The following is a 20,511-nucleotide window of genomic DNA, read 5'->3' as shown; positions in this document are numbered from 1 at the left end:
CTCCTTGCAAAGCTTCCACGGATTGTCAACCCAATACTCCTCAGCATGTTTTCTCCATTTCAAAATGGGCAACTGAGAGCTTGACATAACTAACGCCATGACAAGCCTGTAAGTTTTTCTCCTTCCTCTGCCTGCCCACTCCTTAGCATACCTCTGTTAATGACTTTGTTTTGACCTAATGTTAATGACTTTGCTCTTTGTTTTAAACAGATGCAAATAACTTTTTGTTCTACCTGCCACTGACAACCCCCACAGGAAAATCAGAGCCCAGGTATCTGATATGTATATCTTTAGCCTAATAAAGAGATGTCTGGCAGGTATCTTTTGTCACTATCCTATAATGAATAAATCCTCTTGATCATACCTCTGGCCAAGTTACTACAAAGACACTTCTAACCCTTGTAAAATTCTACATAAGCTCTAATGTAAAATTGCTCTTTGGGACTCCATAGAGACAGCCTGTGTTGCTGCTGGGTCCCCGGTGATGTATACATCTCCTTTTAATAAACTTTCTCCCTCTCTATGACTTGGAGTATATTTCATTGGCTCGACTGCTGCAGGGTACAGACCCTAATCAGGTAACAAGATGATTAAAAAAAATAAATTCAACTAGTAGCCTTTACTGCTACGTGGCATAAACCATTACCTTTAAGTTCACAATGGGACCTTCTCACTACTGTTAGAAATAATCAAAACTCAAGGAAATTGAAACATAAGGTTTAATCCGAGCAGTCATTCTATATGCATGCAGGGAGATCATTTCACCTCTAAAAGCAAGCAGCCCAAAGTAGGCTAGTTATAATTGTTAAAAAATAAACCTTTGGATTATCTTAAAACAAGAATACATTGTTTCATAATTTAATAAACAATTTGCAAATTGGAGGAGGGGAGACTTCCTTACATGAAGAAAAAAGACACTCCTGAGGACTGGAGATTTTTCAGAAGCTTATTATTATTTTTTTTTTTCTTAATGAATACAAGTTTCCATAGTGACCCAGTACTTAATGGTTATGGAGTTAGCATTAAAAAAGTAACTCCTGAAGTTTTGGCCCTGTACCCATTTGTAGCTTTGGGACCACTTGAAATTAAAATCGAAGAATCACCAGGTAATGGGTTTGTTATTGACTACCTTTGTCTAGCCAGAAAAGACAAATTGACAATGCTGCAGAGCAGCTACTGGTTAAAAAAAAAGTTAATTCTTTTGCAGTTCGGGTTAGCCTTTTTTTTTTTTTCCAAATAACTTTTGGTTTCGTGGGTAAGAAATATCCCTTAAAATCAAAGTAAGATGTTTGTTATTATTTTTTTTTCTTTCCCATAGCTAAATAAAGGCAGAGCTGGAGTTTGTACTCTTATCTAACTTTAAATGTCCACTTTAAGCCATTGGCAAGTGCTGCAATAATGTGAAATCTAAGGTGACAAGAAGGTCCCTAGGTGGTGCAAACCATTTGTGCTCTAGTACTAACCTAACGGTTGGAGATCTGAATGCACCCAGAGGTGCCACAGAAGAAAGGCATGGCGATCTCTGCTTCCATAAAGTTTACAGCCAAGAAAACTCTATGGAGCACAGTTCTACATATGGGGTTACCATGGGTTTGGTTTGGTAAGGAGGTATCACATCTTCATTTCTTGATTTATCATTTTTATTTTACTTCAAGCAACTTTTTCAATCAAAGGCTGTAAGGTGGTATCCCCACATGTGTCTCAGTTCGTCGCACTGTGACGGATTGGGTATTGCTGTGATGCGGAATTTATGCCACTGGTATTTCAAATACCACCAGGGTCACCCACAGTGGACAGTCTGGAAGCTCCAGTGAAACCTAAGACAGGGTGCAAACTCCAATCAGCACCCCTTCCCCCCTTTCTTTGTCTTGGTAACCATAAGCTTGTTTTGAGCACCATTTTTCAGGAAGTTGCAGCAGGTAGTGGCTCCATCCACTGAACTAGCCTGAGCTACACCTTGAAGCATGCACAGATTGAAGAAATCACATCCTTCCACTGACCCCCAGACCCAATTGTCACCAGAAGGAATGATATTTCCCAGCCCATGATTTCACCTGGTTCCATTTTAGAAGCGAGGGGTCCCAGCACACGCACATCCAGCGGAAGATGATTTAATATCCAGACCCTCAAATATGGGCATGGGAGGGCTAAAGGAGGGAAGTTGCGGGTACCAAACCCAACCCCCGACGCCATTAGAAACAAAAAGCTCCCCAGCTCCCTTAGACACCAAGCATGTGGCCTTAGTGAGTCAGAATTGACTCGATGGCAGTGGGTTGGTTTTGGATATGTAGCCTTATGGTTGCTAGACCCCATGCACTCCTTATATGCGCAGACAATAAACTTGCCACTTTCTGTTTCCCTTGCAATTAGTGTCTGTCTTATTTCAATTGGCTAATAAGGCAAGACAAGAACCCCAGTGGCATTCGGTTACAAGAGTAGGAAGAAGGTCCTAGCAATCTACTTCTGAAAAAATGGCCAGTGAAAACCATATGATTAGCAATGGAACGTCACCTAATATAGTGCCGGAAGACGAGCCAATTAGGTTGGAAGACACTCAAAATACGACTGGGGAAGAGCTACCTCCATGAAGTAGAGTCAACCTTATGACGTGGAGGGAGTCAAGCTTTCGGGACTTTCATTTGCTGATGTGGCACAACTCATAATGAGAAGAAACAGGGGCAAACATCCATTAATAATCAGAATGTAGAATGTAGGAAGTACAAATCTAGGAAAATTGGAAATGGTCACAAATGAAATGAAACACACAAAGATTGATATCCCAGGCATTAGTCAGCTGAAATGGACTGGTATTGGCCATTTTATATCAAACAATCATATGATGTACTGTGCCCAGAATGAAGAATTGAAGAGGAAAGGCATTGCACTCATCATCAAAAAGAACATTTCACATGGAAGGTCAGCTCAGTTGGACTGGACCAAAAGCAAAGAAGTTTCCAGGATAAAATGAATGCTTCAAAGGTCAGCGGAGCAAGGGCGGGGGCTTGGGGACCATGGTTTAAGGGGATTTCTAAGTCAATTGGCAAAATAATTCTATTATGAAAACATTCTGCATCCCACTTTGAAATGTGGCATCTGGGGTCTTGAATGCTAACAAGTGGCCATCTAAGATGCATCAATTGGTCTCAACCCACCCGGAGCAAAGGAGAATGAAGAACACCAAGGTCACACGACAACTAAGAGCCCAAGAGACAGAAAGGGCCACATGAACCAGAGACCTACATCATCCTGACACCAGAAGAACTACTTGGTGCCCGGCCACAATCGATGACTGCCCTGACAGGGAGCACAACAGAGAACCCCTGAGGGAGCAGGAGATCAGTGGGATGGAGACCCCAAATTCTCATAAAAAGACCATACTTAATGGTCTGACTGAGACTAGAGGAATCCCGGCGGCCATGGTCCCCAAACCTTCTGTTGGCACAGGACGGGAACCATCCCCGAAGACAACTCATCAGACATGAAAGGGACTGGACAGTGGGTGGGAGAGAGATGCTGATGAAGAGTGAGCTAATTATATCAGGTGGACACTTGAGACTGTGTTGGCATCTCCTGTCTGGAGGTGGGATGGGAGGATAGAGAGAGTGGGAAGCTGGCAAAATTGTCAGGAAAGGAGAGACTGGAAGGGCTGACTCATTAGGGGGAGAGCAAGTGGGAGTACGGAGTAAGATGTATGCAAACTTATATGTGACAGACTGACTTGAATTGTAAACGTTCACTTGAAGCTCAATAAAAGTTAAAAAAAAAAAAAGAACATTTCAAGGTCTGTCCTGAAGTACAGTGCTGACAATGATAGCATAATATGCATATGCCTACATGGAAGACCAGTTAATACGACTATTCAAGCTTATTCACCAACCATTAATGTCAAAGATGAGGAAACTGAAAATTTTACCAACTTCTGCAGTCTAAAATTGATAAACATGAAATCAAGATGCATTGATAATTACTGGCAATTGGGATTCAAAAGTTGGAAACAAAGAAGGATTGGTAGTCAGAAAATATGGCCTTGGTGACAGAAAAGATGCCAGAGATTATACAACGGAATTTTGCAAGACCAATGACTTCTTCATTGCAAATACCTTTTTGAACAACATAAATGGTGACTATACACATGGAACTCACAGGATGGAAAACGGGAATTAAATCAAGTACATCTTTGGAAAGAGATAATGGAAAAGCTCAACATCATCAGTCAGAACAAGGCCAGGGGCCAACTGGGGAAGAGACAATCCATTGCTCATATGCTAGTTCAAGTTGAAGCTGAAGAAAATTAGAGCAAATCCACAAGAGCCCAAACACGACCTTGAGTATATTCTACCCGAATTTAGAGACCCTCTCAAGAATAGATTTGTGCATTGAACATTAATGATGAGTGTGTAATGACATCAAGGACATCATACATGAAGAAAGCAAGAGGTCATTAAAAAGACAGGAGAGAAAGACCAAAATGACATCAGAAGAGACTCTGAAACTTGCTCTTGAACATCGAGTAGCAAAAGCAAATGAAAGAAATGATGAAGTAAAAAAGCTGAACAAAAGATTTCAAAGAGAGGCTTGAGAATACAAAGTAAAGTATTATAATGAAACATGCAAAGACCTGGAGTTACAAAACCAAAAAGGAAGAAGAACACGCTCGGCATTTCTCAAGCTGAAAGAACTGAAGAAAATAATTCAAGCCTTGAGTTGCAATACTGAAGGATTCTGTGGGCAAAATATTGAATGACTCAGAAAGCATCAAAAGAAGATGAAATGAATACACAAAGTCACTGTGCCAAAAACTTGGTGGACATTCAAACATTTAAAGAGGTACCATATACTCAAGAACCAATGGTAGTACTGAAGAAGTTCGACCTGCATTGAAGGGGACAGCAAAAACTAAGGATCCAGGAATTGACGAAGTACTAATTGAGATGCTTCAACAAGCGGATGCAGCATTGGAGGTGCTCACAGGTCTATATCAAGAAATTTGGAAGACAGCTTCTTGGTCCACTGACTGGAAAAGATTCATATTTGTGCTCATTCCAAAGAAAGGTGATCCAACAGAATGTGGAAATTATTGAACAATATCATTAATACTGGAAACACTCATGGCATAGTGGTTAAGAGCTACAACTACTAACCAAAAGGCCGGCAGTTCAAATCCATCAGGCACTCCTTGGAAACCAAATGAGGCAGTTCTACTCTGTCCTATAGGGTTGCTATGAGTTGGAATTGACTCTGTGGCAACGGGTTTGGTTTGGTTTTTTTATCATTAATATCAGACACAAGTAAAATTTTGTGAAGATCATTCAAAAGTGGTTGCAGCAGTACATTGACAGAGAAATGCCAGAAGTTCAAGGTGGATTCAGAAGAGAACGTAGAACAAGAGATAGCATTGCTGATGTCAGACAGATCTTGGCTGAAAGCAAAGAATACCAGAAAGATGTTTACCTGTGTTTTATTGACTATGCAAAGGCATTTGACTGTGTGCATCATAACAAATTATGGATAACATTGCAAAGAATGGGAATTTGAGAGAGCTCAAGTGTTCTCATACAGAACCTGTACATAGATCAAGAGGAGGAAGTTGTTCAAACAGAACAAGGGGATACTACGTGGTTTAAAATCATGAAGGCGTATGTCATGGTTGTATCCTTTTACCATACTTACTCAATCTGTATGCTGAGCAAATATTCCAGGAAGCTGGACTATATGAAGAAGAATGGGATATCAGGATTGGAAAAAGGCTCATTAACAACCTGCAATATGCAGACGACACAGCCTTGCTTGCTGAAAGCCAAGAGGACTTGAAGCACTTACTGATGAAGATCAAAAGCTATAGGCTTCGGTATGGATTACACCTCAACATAAAACGAAAATCTTCACAACTGGATGGATAAGCAACATTATGATAAACAGAGAAAAGTTTGAAGTTGTCGAGAATTTCAAATGACTAGTTTCTCAAAGCTGTTGTTCGCTTTGTTCTCTGTCTTCTTAAGCAATGGTCAAATTTCCTTCTCAGCAGTACACATGAAGAACAAAATATGCACCAGCATGCAATCCAATTTCCAGTTTCTAACGCATATTCTCTGGTATGGTTCTTTGTGTCTCAGGGGCATATTCTTCTACCCTCGGCATTTGCTTGTCTGATCAATTAACCTACTTGGCTCATTAAGATGACATTTCCTGGCGCTTTCTGTACCTACAGCAGTTGACTTGGGCAGACCACACCTCTAGGATAGACTGCATCACTGGCAGTCCAACCCCACGTTCCCCACTTCCTGTCTGCTTGTTTTCTCATTGTTGGAATCTCCAAATTGATCCAGAAGGAGGGGTGCTTATGAAGGAAGAGGAATACAACAATTGTGTTGGGACAAAATACAACAACCATGTAACAAGGACAAGGCAGTTCATTTTTCTATTTGGAACAGACCATGTTTCTGAACTGGGAGCACAGAAAACAGGGGAGGAGCCAAGGGGCTTTGCACAATATGAACAGACCACCAGTTTTATTTTTTAGTTTAGTTCTACATGCTGTGGTACAGAAAATTTCTCACTGATCTGACAGCAAGGTGAATTCCAGTACTACTTTTCAGTGTTGACTTTATCATTTTCAATGTTTTCTAGGCTGTATAGTGGGTAGTTGGGCAAGGCTGCATTAGCAGCCATAGACAGATATCATTTGAAACTTGAAATCCTGCCTCCACCTTTTTCACATCCTCCATTTTTTTTTTTTTTATTATGTGTAGTTCAAAGACAAACAAGGGATTTTCTGTAGCAGTGGTTTTTAAACAAGGGAAATCCCCCCACCCACCCATGGGACATTTGGCACTAAGTAGAAACATTTTGGATTGTCACAACTGGGGAGTGCTACTGGCATCTAGGAGCCCTGGTGGTGCAGTGGTTAAGAGCTAAGACTGCTAATCAACGAGTTGGCAGTTCGACTCTAACAGCCGTTCCTTGGAAACCCTAAGTTCTACTCTGTCCTATAAGGTCGCTATGAGTTGGAATCAACTCAGTGGCAAGGAGTTTGTCTTGGTTTTGGTATGCATGTATGTATATGTGCACACACACACATATATATATATATATATATATATATATATATTTTTTTTTTTTTTCTGGAGAACCCAGGTACAGTGGGGTGGGTGAGTTGTCCTTTTTCATATATATATATATATATATATATATATATATATGGAACCTTGGTGGTGCAGTGGTAAAACGCTCAGCTGCTAATATGAAGATAACCTAAAGGTCGGCAGTTGGAACCCACCAACTACTCCATAGGAGAAAGACCTGGTCATCTGCTCCCACAAAAATAACAGCCTAAGAAACCCTATGGGACAGTTCTACTATGTCCTATAGAGTCACTATGAGTTAGGCAATGGTTTTACGTACGTGCGTATGTGTATGTGTATATATACTGAGAGAGAGAGAAAGATAGCAATTAAGACTCCTTGATTTTAAAGGGTTGGTTCATGCAGTTGTGGAGGCTGGTGAGTTGGATATCTGTAGGGCAGTCCATCGACATAGAAGCTCAGGAAAGAGTTGATGTTACAGTCTTGAGTCTGAAATTCATAGGACAGGCCATCAGGCTGAAAATTCAACAATGATTTCTATATTACAGCCCTAAGACAGAGTTACTTCTCTCAGAAACCTTAGTTTTTGCTCTTAAAACATTCAACTGATTGGATGAGGCTCACCCACAATCCTGAGGGTGCTTTCCTTTACTTAGAAGCAACTGATAGCAAATGTTAATCTCATCTACAAAATACCTTCACAGCAACATCTAGCCCACTATTTGAACAAACAACTGGGTACCTTAGCCTAGCCAAGCTGACACATAAAATTAACCATCACAATCACTCACAGGGAGATACTGAAAAGCCCCCAGTCCACCAGCAGTAATATGGTGCTGAACCCAGCCTAACTGTACTGTTATTGTCACTGTTAGTTGTCATCAAATCGATTCCAATTCATGGTGACCCCATGTGTGTCATAGTAGAACTGCTCCAAGGGTTTTCAAGGCTGTGACCTTTTGGAAGCAGATCACCAGACCTGTCTTCCAAAGCACCTCTGAGTGGGTTCGAACCAACAGCGTTTCAGCTAGTAGTCGAGCACTTAAATGTCTGCACAACCCAGGACATCCAACTGCACTGACCATATATGAAAACAGCTAGAATCCTTGGTGAGAAACTATAGAGAACTAGGGACGTTCTTTTTTTTTTTTTTTTAATTTTATTTATTTTGTTGTTGTTGAGAATGTCCCAGCAAAACATACCACTTCAACAGTTTCTACGTGTGCAATTCAGTGACACTGATCACATTCTTTGGGTTGTGCAACCACTGTCTCCTTCTTTTTCTGAGTTGTTCCTCCTCCATTAATATAGACTTACTGTCTCCTAAGGTTCCTGTTGAATCTTTCCAGTTGCTGTTGTTAATTTGATTCCATACAGATAGTTCTTAAAAAAGCATAATGCTCAAGGCATATATATATATTTTTATTAACTTTTATTAAGCTTCAAGTGATCGTTTACAAATCCAATCAGTCTGTCACATATAAGTTTACATACATCTTACTCCGTACTCCCACTTGCTCTCCCCCTAATGAGTCAGCCCTTCCAGTCTCTCCTTTCCTGACAATTTTGCCAGCTTCCCTCTCTCTCTATCCTCCCATCCCCCCTCCAGACAAGAGATGCCATCACAATCTCAAGTGTCCACCTGATATAATTAGCTCACTCTTCATCAGCATCTCTCTCTCACCCACTGGGAGTCCCTTTCATGTCTGATGAGTTGTCTTCGGGGATGGTTCCCGTCCTGTGCCAACGAAAGGTCTGGGGACCATGGCCGCCGGGATTCCTCTAGTCTCAGTCAGACCATTAAGTATGGTCTTTTTATGAGAATTTGGGGTCTGCATCCCACTGATCTCCTGCTCCCTCAGGGGTTCTCTGTTGTGCTCCCTGTCAGGGCAGTCATCGATTGTGGCCGGGCACCAAGTAGTTCTTCTGGTGTCAGGATGATGTAGGTCTCTGGATCATGTGGCTCTTTCTGTCTCTTGGACTCCTAGTTGTCTTGTGACCTTGGTGTTCTTCATTTTCCTTTGCTCCAGGTGGGTTGAGACCAATTGATGCATCTTAGATGGCCGCTTGTTAGCATTTAAGACCCCAGATGCCACATCTCAAAGTGGGATGCAGAATGTTTTCATAATAGAATTATTTTGCCAATTGACTTAGAAGTCCCCTCAAACCATGGTCCCCGGACCCCCTCCCTTGCTCCACTGACCTTTGAAGTATTCATTTTATCCTGGAAACTTCTTTGTTTTTGGTCCAGTCCAATTGAGCTGACCTTCCAAGCATTGAGTGTTGTCCTTCCCTTCACTTAAAGCAGTTCTTATCTACTAATTAATCAATAAAAAACCCTCTCCCTCCCTCCCTCCCTCCCCCCCCGTAACCACAAAAGTATGTGTTCCTCTCAGTTTTTACTATTTCTCAAGATCTTACAGTAGTGGTCTTATACAATATTTGTCCTTTTGCCTCTAATTTCGCTCAGCATAATGCCTTCCAGGTTCCTCCATGTTATGAAATGTTTCACAGATTCGTCACTGTTCTTTATCGATGTGTAGTATTCCATTGTGTGAATATACCACAATTTATTTACCCATTCATCCGTTGATGGACATCTTGGTTGCTTCCAGCTTTTTGCTATTGTAAACAGAGCTGCAATAAACATGGGTGTGCATATATCTGTTTGTGTGAAGGCTCTTGTATCTCTAGGGTATATTCCGAGGAGTGGGATTTCTGGGTTGTATGGTAGTTCTATTTCTAACTGTTTAAGATAACGCCAGATAGATTTCCAAAGTGGTTGTACCATTTTACATTCCCACCAGCAGTGTATGAGAGTTCCAATCTCTCCGCAGCCTCTCCAACATTTATTATTTTGTGTTTTTTGGATTAATGCCAGCCTTGTTGGTGTGAGATGGAATCTCATCGTAGTTTTAATTTGCATTTCTCTAATGGCTAATGATCGAGAGCATTTTCTCATGTATCTGTTGGCTGCCTGAATATCTTCTTTAGTGAAGTGTGTGTTCATATCCTTTGCCCACTTCTTGATTGGGTTGTTTGTCTTTTTGTGGTTGAGTTTTGACACAATCATGTAGATTTTAGAGATCAGGCACTGGTCAGAGATGTCATAGCTGATTCTTTCCCAGTCTGTAGGTGGTCTTTTTACTCTTTTGGTGAAGTCTTTAGATGAGCATAGCTGTTTGATTTTTAGGAGCTCCCAGTTATCGGGTTTCTCTTTATCATTTTTGGTAATGTTTTGTATTCTGTTTATGCCTTGTATTAGGGCTCCAAGGGTTCTCCCTATTTTTTCTTCCATGATCTTTATCGTTTTAGTCTTTATGTTTAGGTCTTTGATCCACTTGGAGTTAGTTTTTGTGCATGGTGTGAGGTATGGGTCCTGTTTCACTTTTTTGCAAATGGATATCCAGTTATGCCAGCACCATTTGTTAAAAAGACTATCTTTTCCCCAATTAACTGACACTGGTCCTTTGTCAAATATCAGCTGCTCATACGTGGATGGATTTATATCTGGGTTCTCAATTCTGTTCCATTGGTCTATGTGCCTGTCGTTGTACCAGTACCAGGCTGTTTTGACTACTGTGGCCGTATAATAGCTTCTGAAATCAGGTAGAGTGAGGCCTCCCACTTTCTTCTTCTTTTTCAGTAATGCTTTGCTTATCCGGGGCTTCTTTCCCTTCCATATGAAATTGGTGATTTGTTTCTCTATCACCTTAAAATATGACATTGGAATCTGGATCGGAAGTGCGTTATATGTATAGATGGCTTTTGGTAGAATAGATATTTTTACTATGTTAAGTCTTCCTATACATGAGCAAGGTACGTTTTTCCACTTAAGTATGTCCTTTTGAATTTCTTGTAGTAGAGCTCTGTAGTTTTTTTTTTGTATAGGTCTTTTACATCCTTGGTAAGATTTATTCCTAAGTATTTTATCTTCTTGGGGGCTACTGTGAATGGTATTGATTTGGTTATTTCCTCTTCGGTGTTCTTTTTGTTGATGTAGAGGAATCCAAGTGATTTTTGTATGTTTATTTTATAACCTGAGACTCTGCCAAACTCTTCTATTAGTTTCAGTAGTTTTCTGGAGGATTCCTTAGGGTTTTCTGTGTATAAGATCATGTCATCTGCAAATAGTGATAACTTTACTTCCTCCTTGCCAATCCACATACCCTTTATTTCTTTGTCTAGCCTAATTGCCCTGGCTAGGACTTCAAGTACGATGTTGAATAAGAGCGGTGATAAAGAGCATCCTTGTCTGGTTCCCATTCTCAAGGGAAATGCTTTCAGGTTCTCTCCATTTAGAGTGATATTGGCTGTTGGCTTTGCATAGATGCCCTTTATTATGTTGAGGAATTTTCCTTCAATTCCTATTTTGGTAAGAGTTTTTATCATAAATGGGTGTTGGACTTTGTCAAATGCCTTTTCTGCATCAATTGATAAGATCATGTGGTTTTTATCTTTTGTTTTATTTATGTGATGGATTACATTAATGGTTTTTCTGATATTAAACCAGCCTTGCATACCTGGTATAAATCCCACTTGATCATGGTGAATTATTTTTTTCATGTGTTCTTGGATTCTATTGGCTAGAATTTTGTTGAGGATTTTTGCATCTATGTTCATGAGGGATATAGGTCTATAATTTTCTTTTTTGGTAATGTCTTTACCTGGTTTCGGTATCAGGGAGATGGTGGCTTCATAGAATGAGTTGGGTAGTATTCCGTCATTTTCTATGCTTTGAAATACCTTCAGTAGTAGTGGTGTTAACTCTTCTCTGAAAGTTTGGTAGAACTCTGCAGTGAAGCCGTCCGGGCCAGGGCTTTTTTTTGTTAGGAGTTTTTTGACTACCGTTTCAATCTCTTTTTTTGTTATGGGTCTATTTAGTTGTTCTACTTCTGAATGTGTTAGTTTAGGTAGGTAGTGTTTTTCCAGGAATTCATCCATTTCTTCTGGGTTTTCAAATTTGTTAGAGTACAATTTTTCGTAATAATCTGAAATGATTCTTTTAATTTCATTTGGTTCTGTTGTGATGTGGTCCTTCTCGTTTCTTATTCGGGTTATTTGTTTCCTTTCCTGTATTTCTTTAGTCAGTCTAGCCAATGGTTTATCAATTTTCTTAATTTTTTCAAAGAACCAGCTTTTGGCTTTGTTAATTCTTTCAATTGTTTTTCTGTTCTCTAATTCATTTAGTTCAGCTCTAATTTTTATTATTTGTTTTCTTCTGGTGCCTGATGGATTCTTTTGTTGCTCACTTTCTATTTGTTCAAGTTGTAGGGACAGTTCTCTGATTTTGGCTCTTTCTTCTTTTTGTATGTGTGCATTTATCGATATAAATTGGCCTCTGAGCACTGCTTTTGCTGTGACCCAGGAGTTTTGATAGGAACTATTTTCATTCTCTTTGCATTCTATGAATTTCCTTATTCCTTCCTTGATGTCTTCTATAACCCAGTCTTTTTTCAGGAGGGTATTGTTCATTTTCCAAGTATTTGATTTCTTTTCCCTCGTTTTTCTATTATTGATTTCTAGTTTTATTGCCTTGTGGTCTGAGAAGATGCTTTGTAATATTTCGATGTTTTGGACTCTGCAAAGGTTTGTTTTATGACCTAATATGTGGTCTATTCTAGGGAATGTTCCATGTGCGCTAGAAAAAAAAGTATACTTTGTAGCAGTTGGGTGGAGAGTTCTGTGTAAGTCAATGAGGTCAAGTTGGTTGATTGTTGTAAGTAGATCTTCCGTGTCTCTATTGAGCTTCTTACTGGATGTCCTGTCCTTCTCCGAAAGTGGTGTGTTGAAGTCTCCTACTATAATTGTGGAGGTGTCTACCTCACTTTTCAATTCTGTTAAAATTTGATTTATGTATCTTGCAGCCCTGTCATTGGGTGCATAAATATTTAATATGGTTATGTCTTCCTGATCAATTGTCCCTTTTATCATTATATAGTGTCCTTCTTTATCCTTTGTGGTGGATTTAAGTCTAAAGTCTATTTTGTCAGAAATTAATATTGCTACTCCTCTTCTTTTTTGCTTGTTGTTTGCTCGATATATTTTTTTCCATCCTTTGAGTTTTAGTTTGTTTGTGTCTCTAAGTCTAAGGTGTGTCTCTCGTAGGCAGCATATAGATGGATCGTGTTTCTTTATCCAGTCCGTGACTCTCTGTCTCTTTATTGGTGCATTTAGTCCATTTCCATTCAGTGTAATTATAGATAAATAAGTTTTTAGTGCTGTCATTTTGATGCCTTTTTATGTGTGTTGTTGACAATTTCATTTTTCCACATACTTTTTTGTGCTGAGACGTTTTTCTTAGTAAATTGTGAGAGCCTCATTTTCGTAGCGTTTGACTTTATGTTTGTTGAGTCGTTACGTTTTTCTTGGCTTTTATCTTGAGTTATGGAGTTGTTATATCTTTTTGTGGTTACCTTATTATTTACCCCTATTTTTCTAAGTAAAAACGTAACTTGTTTTATATCGCCTTGTATCACTCTCCATCTGGCAGTTCAATGCCTCCTGTATTTAGTCCCTCTTTTTGATTATTGTGATCTTTTACGTATTGACTTCCATGATTCCCTGTTATGTGTATTTTTTTTTTTAATTAATCTTAATTTGTTTGTTTTTGTGATTTCCCTATTTGAGTTGATATCAGGACTTTCTGTTTTGTGACCTTGTGTTGTGCTGGTATCTGATATTATTGGTTTTCTGACCAAACAATATCCTTTAGTATTTCTTGTAGCTTTGGTTTGGTTTTTGCAAATTCTCTAAACTTGTGTTTATCTGTAAATATCTTAATTTCGCCTTCATATTTCAGAGAGAGTTTTGCTGGATATATGATCCTTGGCTGGCAGTTTTTCTCCTTCAGTGCTCTGTATATGTCGTCCCATTCCCTTCTTGCCTGCATGGTTTCTGCTGAGTAGTCTGAACTTATTGATTCTCCCTTGAAGGAAACCTTTCTTTTCTCCCTGGCTGCTTTTAGAATTCTCTGTTTATCTTTGGTTTTGGCGAGTTTGATGATAATAAGTCTTGGCGTTTTTCTTTTTGGATCAATCTTAAATGGGGTTCGATGAGCATCTTGGATAGATATCCTTTCATCTTTCATGATGTCAGGGAAGTTTTGTGTCAGGAGTTCTTCAACTATTTTCTCTGTGTTTTCTGTCCCCCCTCCCTGTTCTGGGACTCCAATCACCCGCAAGTTATCCTTCTTGATAGAGTCCCACATGATTCTTAGGGTTTCTTCATTTTTTTTTAATTCTTTTATCTGATTTTTTTTTTCAGCTATGTTGGTGTTGATTCCCTGGTCCTCCAGATGTCCCAGTCTGCATTCTAATTGCTCGAGTCTCCTCCTCTGACTTCCTATTGCATTGTCTAATTCTGTAATTTTATTGTTAATCTTTTGGATTTCTACATGCTCTCTATGGATTCTTGCAACTTATTAATTTTTCCACTATGTTCTTGAATAATCTTTTTGAGTTCTTCAACAGTTTTATCAGTGTGTTCCTTGGCTTTTTCTGCAGTTTGCCTTATTTCATTTCTGATGTCTTGAAGCATTCTATAAATTAGTTTTTTATATTCTGTACCTGATAATTCCAGGATTGTATCTTCATTTGGGAAAGATTTTGATTCTTTTGTTTGGGGGGTTGTAGAAGCTGTCATGGTCTGCTTCTTTATGTGGTTTGATATGGACTACTGTCTCCGAGCCATCCCTGGGAAACTAGTTTCTCCAGAAAATCCGCTAGAAAAAAAATGCAGTCAGATCCCTATCAGAATTGCCTTTGGATTATAACTGCCACCTTGTTCCCTGTAAGGATGAAAGTCTGAGGTTTGGATCGTATATGCTTGGCTGTAGCTGGTTCTGTGTTTTTAGTCCAATTAGGGGTGGATTTTTGGTCCCTGGGTTTTTTTTTTTTTTTTTAATTGTTGTTGTTGTTCCTTCTCTCAGGCCGAAAGAGTGGATTAGGATTCTCCCTCTGGCTCAGGCAATTCGGATGTTAATGAAGCCGCCTGACTGGTATGCTGGCTCCAGGCTCTGAAAACAATCGCTGCTTCCCCGTATTTGTTCGTTCTCCGTCTCTAAATCTGTGTTTGTTGTTCAGGGTTTGTAGATTGGTATGTATGTGATCGATTCACTTGTTTTTCCGAGTCTTTGTTGCAAGAGGGATCCGAGGTAGAGTCTACCTAGACCGCCATCTCGGCCCCGCCCGGCAGATATTTTTTAATAGTTAAGCTAAACTATTATTTGGTTTTAAGAGGACTTAAGGGATATTTTTGGCTTAAGGTTTAAAGATTTTCTCAGGCCCTCAGTTTCAAGGGTTCTTCTAGCCTCTGTGGCTCCATAAAGTCTGAAATCCATGAGCATTTGAAATTCCATTCTACATTTTCCCCCTTTTGATCAGGATTCTTCTACAGAATCTTTGTTCAAAATGTTCAGTAATGGTAGCCAGGTACTATCTAGTTCTTCTGGTCTCATGGGAAAGAAGGTAGTTGTTCATGGAGCCAATTAGCCACACATTCACTGTTCTCCTATTCCTGACTCTCCTTCCTTTGTTGCTCCAGGAGAATAGAGACCAATTGTTGTGCCTTAGATGGGTGCTTGTAAGCTTTTAAGACGCAGGCACTACACAACCAACTAGGAGGTAGAACAGAAGCACTAAACACAAAATTAGACCAATTAACTGGATGTCCCATGAAACGATGACCCTAAACCTCCAAACCAAGGAACCAAATCCCAGGAGGTTTTTGGCTGTACATAAGCAGCCTCAGCAGCTATTTCTTTTTTTTTTTTTTTTTTTTGGTCATTGTTGTAAATATATGTATCACACAACTTTTGCCAATTCAACTTTTTATAGGTATACAACTTAATAAAAGCAATTACAATAATCAGCTGTGCAAGTGACATTCTATTTTTTTAATCAAAGAGACTGTTGAAAGATCACCAAAAAGATGCTTTGAAACTCATCCTCAAAATTCTGTGAATACCTGTGACTCACCTGAAAACAACAGGAGTAAGAGACTCTGGACTAGGTGGGTAGGTGGGTGGGTGAGGAGATACAGCCTATGAAATGGACTAAGTTTACACAAATATTACAGAATACTCATATAGTTATTTGTATATTTATAGCTGTAGTTTCAATGAATAGGTACTTTCAAAGGTTCTAAAAGTGTTTTCTCCAATTAAAAGAAGAAAACATTTTAAAAAGGAATTCCACCACATCAGGAGAGACAAACAACTTGGTCATTAGGACACTAGTATGCATACACCCCAAGCCCTTCCAGAGAGCTCTGTTAGTTAGGGAGCTGTCTGAGAGCTGTGTCATTTCCAGGATAAAGGATGAGCACTCCCAAGATACTCTGCCAGCTCTGTAATTAAGAACTCAGGGGGTCATGCTACTGATTGTGAGGCTTTTAGCATGTTTGCATGCTTTCTGTTGTTGGCTTTGCTTGGAATATTGTTTATATTGTATGTTTGCTTTTTCTTCTGTGTGTGTGTGAGAGAAAGTGTTGTTGTTTTTGGCCATTGGAAATATATCCTTTGGTATGCTATACACAAGGGAGTCTTCCTCACTGCAAAAAAAAAAAAAAAAAAATTCAATCAAATGTTTGCTATATTTCCCAAGCAGATATAGCATAAGAAGGGACACAAAACTCATCAAAAGAGTTCCTCAAAGTAGCTCTGTGATGGTTAGGGTTATTTGTTAACTTGGCTAGACCATGATTCTCAGTGGTTTGGCAGGTATTACGTAATCATTCTCCATTTTGTGATCTGATGTGAGCAGCCAATCAGTTGAAAGGAGAGTCTTCTTGGGGGTCTGGCCTGCATCCAATATATATAGATGTTCTGGCAAAGCTCTCCCTTTCTGGATTCTGCATCCAACTCGTCATCTGACCTGCTGATTTTGAGTGTATCAGATCCTGCAACCTCATGAGTCAGGAGAAGCCTTCAGCCTAACATGTGACCCATAGATTTGGCACTTGCCAGCCTCTACAACTGCATGAGCCATTTCCCTGAAATAAATCTCTTAAATCTCTCTCTCTTTCTCTATGTATCTCTTCTATGTATGTATGTATGTGTGGGTGTGTGTATATATATATATATATACACACATACATATACACACACACCCATTGCCGTCAAGTTGATTCCAACTCATAGCGACCTATAGGACAGAGGAGAACTGCTTCATAGGGTTTCTACAGAGTGGCTGGTGGATTCAAACTGCCAACAGGTTTGGTTTGGTGTATATATATATATATATATATATATATATATATATATATATATATATATATCTCACTCGTTTTCTTCCTCAGAGAATCCAGCTTCTGAGGTTGTGACAGGCTATTTATATACCAAGCTGACTGGCATTTCCTCTCCTAGCATTCTCCCTCTCCCAATCCCAAGGCTTCCAGCCAATGTCCACAGAATTGTCAACTCTGATTCTTTTTTTTTTTTTTTTTAAATAGCTATTATGCTTCTCTTACATCCTTAAAAACGAGACATAATTTTTTTCTACCTTGGAAAATACCTCTGGCCCGCAGTATTACAACACAGTGGATTAGGGCAACAGGCCAATAACCAGCTTTACAATACTGTACCATGAGACTGAGTGCTTCCACATATCTTGTTAACCTAATCTTCACAAAACTTGTGAGGGCACCTTCTTCCATTTGACAGATGAGGAAACTGGAGAGCTGTGGCACAGGCATGTTCACAGAGCCAGGTGGCAGAGGGGCTGACGCCAGTCCCTATAACCCCAGTGCTCCATCCACCACCCCAGATGCAAAGCCAACCTCTTATCAAAGGATGACTTCCAAGAGTCTATCCTACTAGTAGTTTGTCCATGGAAAGCAAAGAGAGATTCATCCAATCTAGTGAGTTCTTGTAGACAGCCAGAAAGGTAGACATAGGAGGCACCATTCCATGAGTATCTTAGCACTGATATGATCAGTAAGTCTAAACAAAACAAACAAAAAAACCATTGCCTTCGAGTAGATTCTGACTCACAGCGACCCGACAGGACAGAGTAGAACTGCCCCACCGGGTTTCCAAGGCTGTTATCTTTACAGAAGCATCTTTATCCCATGGAGCATCTGGAGGGTTCGAACCACCAAGCTTTTAGTTAGCAGCAGAGCACTTAACTGAAAGCACTTAACCACTGCACCACCAGGGCTGTTCTTCAGTAAGTCTATACCCCCGTGTATCTGGGCTTTCTCTGGGAAGTCTATGATTGCTTCTATGCACGGGAGGATCTGTGTGAGGTGCTGGAGGAAAGGGAAGAATTGTTTTACAAAAGAATATATAAAGAAAATAGAGATAAATAAAATACAATGAAGCTCTATGAAAGATGTATATATCTCTGCTCCATGTGGTGTGAACAATCATCACCCCCACCCTCGGATAGCCAAAGTTAAGTGTAACACAAGTGCATGCTTCTACCAGACTTCCAGTGCACTGACACAGAGAGAAGTCTGAAAGGAGAAGCATCAGGCTCCACCTGAGCCCTCAGAGCCAGGAAGGAGTCGAATATCACTCTGCGACCATAGGCGCCTGCTCAGCAATACCAAGAAGAGTACCTAGGAGAGCATTCAGCAAATAAAGGCATAATGAGCCAGCCCAGTGCTGTGGCAGCCAGCATGTGTGGAAAGATGTTTTTCCACTTTATCCACAGCCTGACAGTCACAATTCCCCCACTGAGTCTATGGATTGAGAGACAGGAACAAGTTCCTCATTCCTCTTCTCCCCCGCCTCTTCAATCTCAGAGGAAATTACGAACATATTTAAACATAGGAAAGACCATCTCCAAACATAAGCCAAACAGCAGCCTCTAATAGTGACACTATTCTTTCAATCACCCCCACCTCCCTGGAGTCAAGCATCATCAAAGATGCTATCTTCCCAAGAGGTTGGTAGTACCCACACTGCTAAAATAGGAAAGCTACCAAGAAGAGAGGAAAGCTTCTCTTTGCCATTCACCACCATCTGGCCCAACTATAAAAAAAAAAAAAAAGTTGGCCCAATTATAGTCATGTCCAAATTCAGGTGTCAATGAGAAGTGATAGGGCCAAAATGTGAGGATCAGGGGTGTTCCATCATTTGAGACATTCATATTGAACAAAGTGCTGTACTAGATGCCATGGGGTTTTCAAACATGAATACAGAGAGGCCTCTAAGGCATTCATAAACCTGTGAGAAAGAAAGGCCCAACCAACCATAATTCAAAAAACAGGATGGAAATAAAATGAATACTCCAGATTTGGTTTAACAAATTGAATATGAATCCAAGTTTCATTATTCAATTATACAGTATTGTCCTTAAGAAGTTGCCATATTCTCTAGAATTGTCACTAGGACTCTTTCTTCCCCCTATATTCTAGAACAATTATTTTCCCTCCACATTCCAGAACAAGTTAGAACAAGAGCACTTCTAACTTGCTTACTCTTTCTCATTATGTCATAGTGTTTGTCTTCGCTCTCCAACTAGGCCACAGAGAAATTATGGAGTTGCTTGTTTTCTGTCCTCTCCTTGGGCTTAACGGTGCTCTGCTTACAGCAGGAGCTCTGCACAAGCTGCTGAAACATAAAATCCAGTATACTAATCTCTAGTATAGAACCCTGAGAAGACCAGAGTTCTTGGATTCCTCAAGTGCTTAGAGGAAACTGTCCACTTCTGTCAAGTCACAGAATCCTGGCTGCAGACAGAGCTAGAAACCCAACCCACCCAAGTTGGGTTAGAAGAGACCTTTTAAATCATAAGGTGTTATGGGTTATGGGTACACACATATATATTCATAGAGGACACAATTACAGATACCTCTAAGACATAACTAAACACCTTTCGAGACTGGTTTTCTAGGTTTGAAGCTCAGGACCTTAGTCTCATGGGACAACTCAAACAATTGGCATAAAATATTTCACAGGGTTCATGTTTTGCATCCTAGTGAGATGAGTAGCATCTGGGGTCTTAAAAGCTCACAAGCAGCCATCTAAGACACAACTGTTGGTCTCTACTCATCAGGAGCAAAACAGAAAGAAGGAAACCAAAGTCTCAGAGAAGAAAATATTCTACAGGGCTAACAGGTTACATGAGCCACGGCCTCATCTACTCTGTGACCAGAAGAACTAGATGGTGCCCATTCTGATCAGGGTCACAATAGATGGACCCTGAGCGAAAGGGAAGAAAACACATAACAGAGCTCAAATTCTTAAAACATCCGGACTTACCGGGCTAGTTGAGACTAGAGGACTTACTGAGACTACCGCCCTGACATATTCTTTAAACTGAACCGAAACTACCCTCTGAGATCACCCTTTAGCAAAATAACAGATGCGCATGTAAAATAAAGGATATTACCTGTAAGTATGGTGCTCCATTGAGGAGCCTAGTGGTGCAGTGGTTAAGTACTAGGCTGCTAACCAAAAGGTTGGCAGTTGAAATCCAGT

At 39.9% G+C, this 20,511-nt stretch overlaps 1 protein-coding gene across 9 annotated transcripts in view; it reads right to left on the bottom strand.

Annotated features, from left to right (window-relative positions):
• HHAT (hedgehog acyltransferase) overlaps positions 1–20,511 on the bottom strand; it is a 658,603-nt gene that overhangs the window by 296,680 nt on the left and 341,412 nt on the right. Inside the window, exon 10 of one of the 9 annotated variants that reach the window (XM_049858617.1) lies at positions 15,846–16,634. The exons of the other annotated variants lie outside the window; for them this stretch is intronic. Within the exon in view, the coding sequence (XP_049714574.1) occupies positions 16,445–16,634 (190 nt within the window). The 3' untranslated portion in view covers positions 15,846–16,444. Of the gene's footprint in view, positions 1–15,845; positions 16,635–20,511 lie in introns of those variants that run through there. 9 annotated transcript variants of the gene reach the window in all.

The sequence above is a fragment of the Elephas maximus genome, chromosome 18 (genome assembly GCF_024166365.1).
Source record: "Elephas maximus indicus isolate mEleMax1 chromosome 18, mEleMax1 primary haplotype, whole genome shotgun sequence".
Lineage (NCBI taxonomy): Eukaryota > Metazoa > Chordata > Mammalia > Proboscidea > Elephantidae > Elephas > Elephas maximus.
Note: the sequence above shows the minus strand (reverse complement) of the source record. Positions and strands in the feature narration are given on the sequence as shown.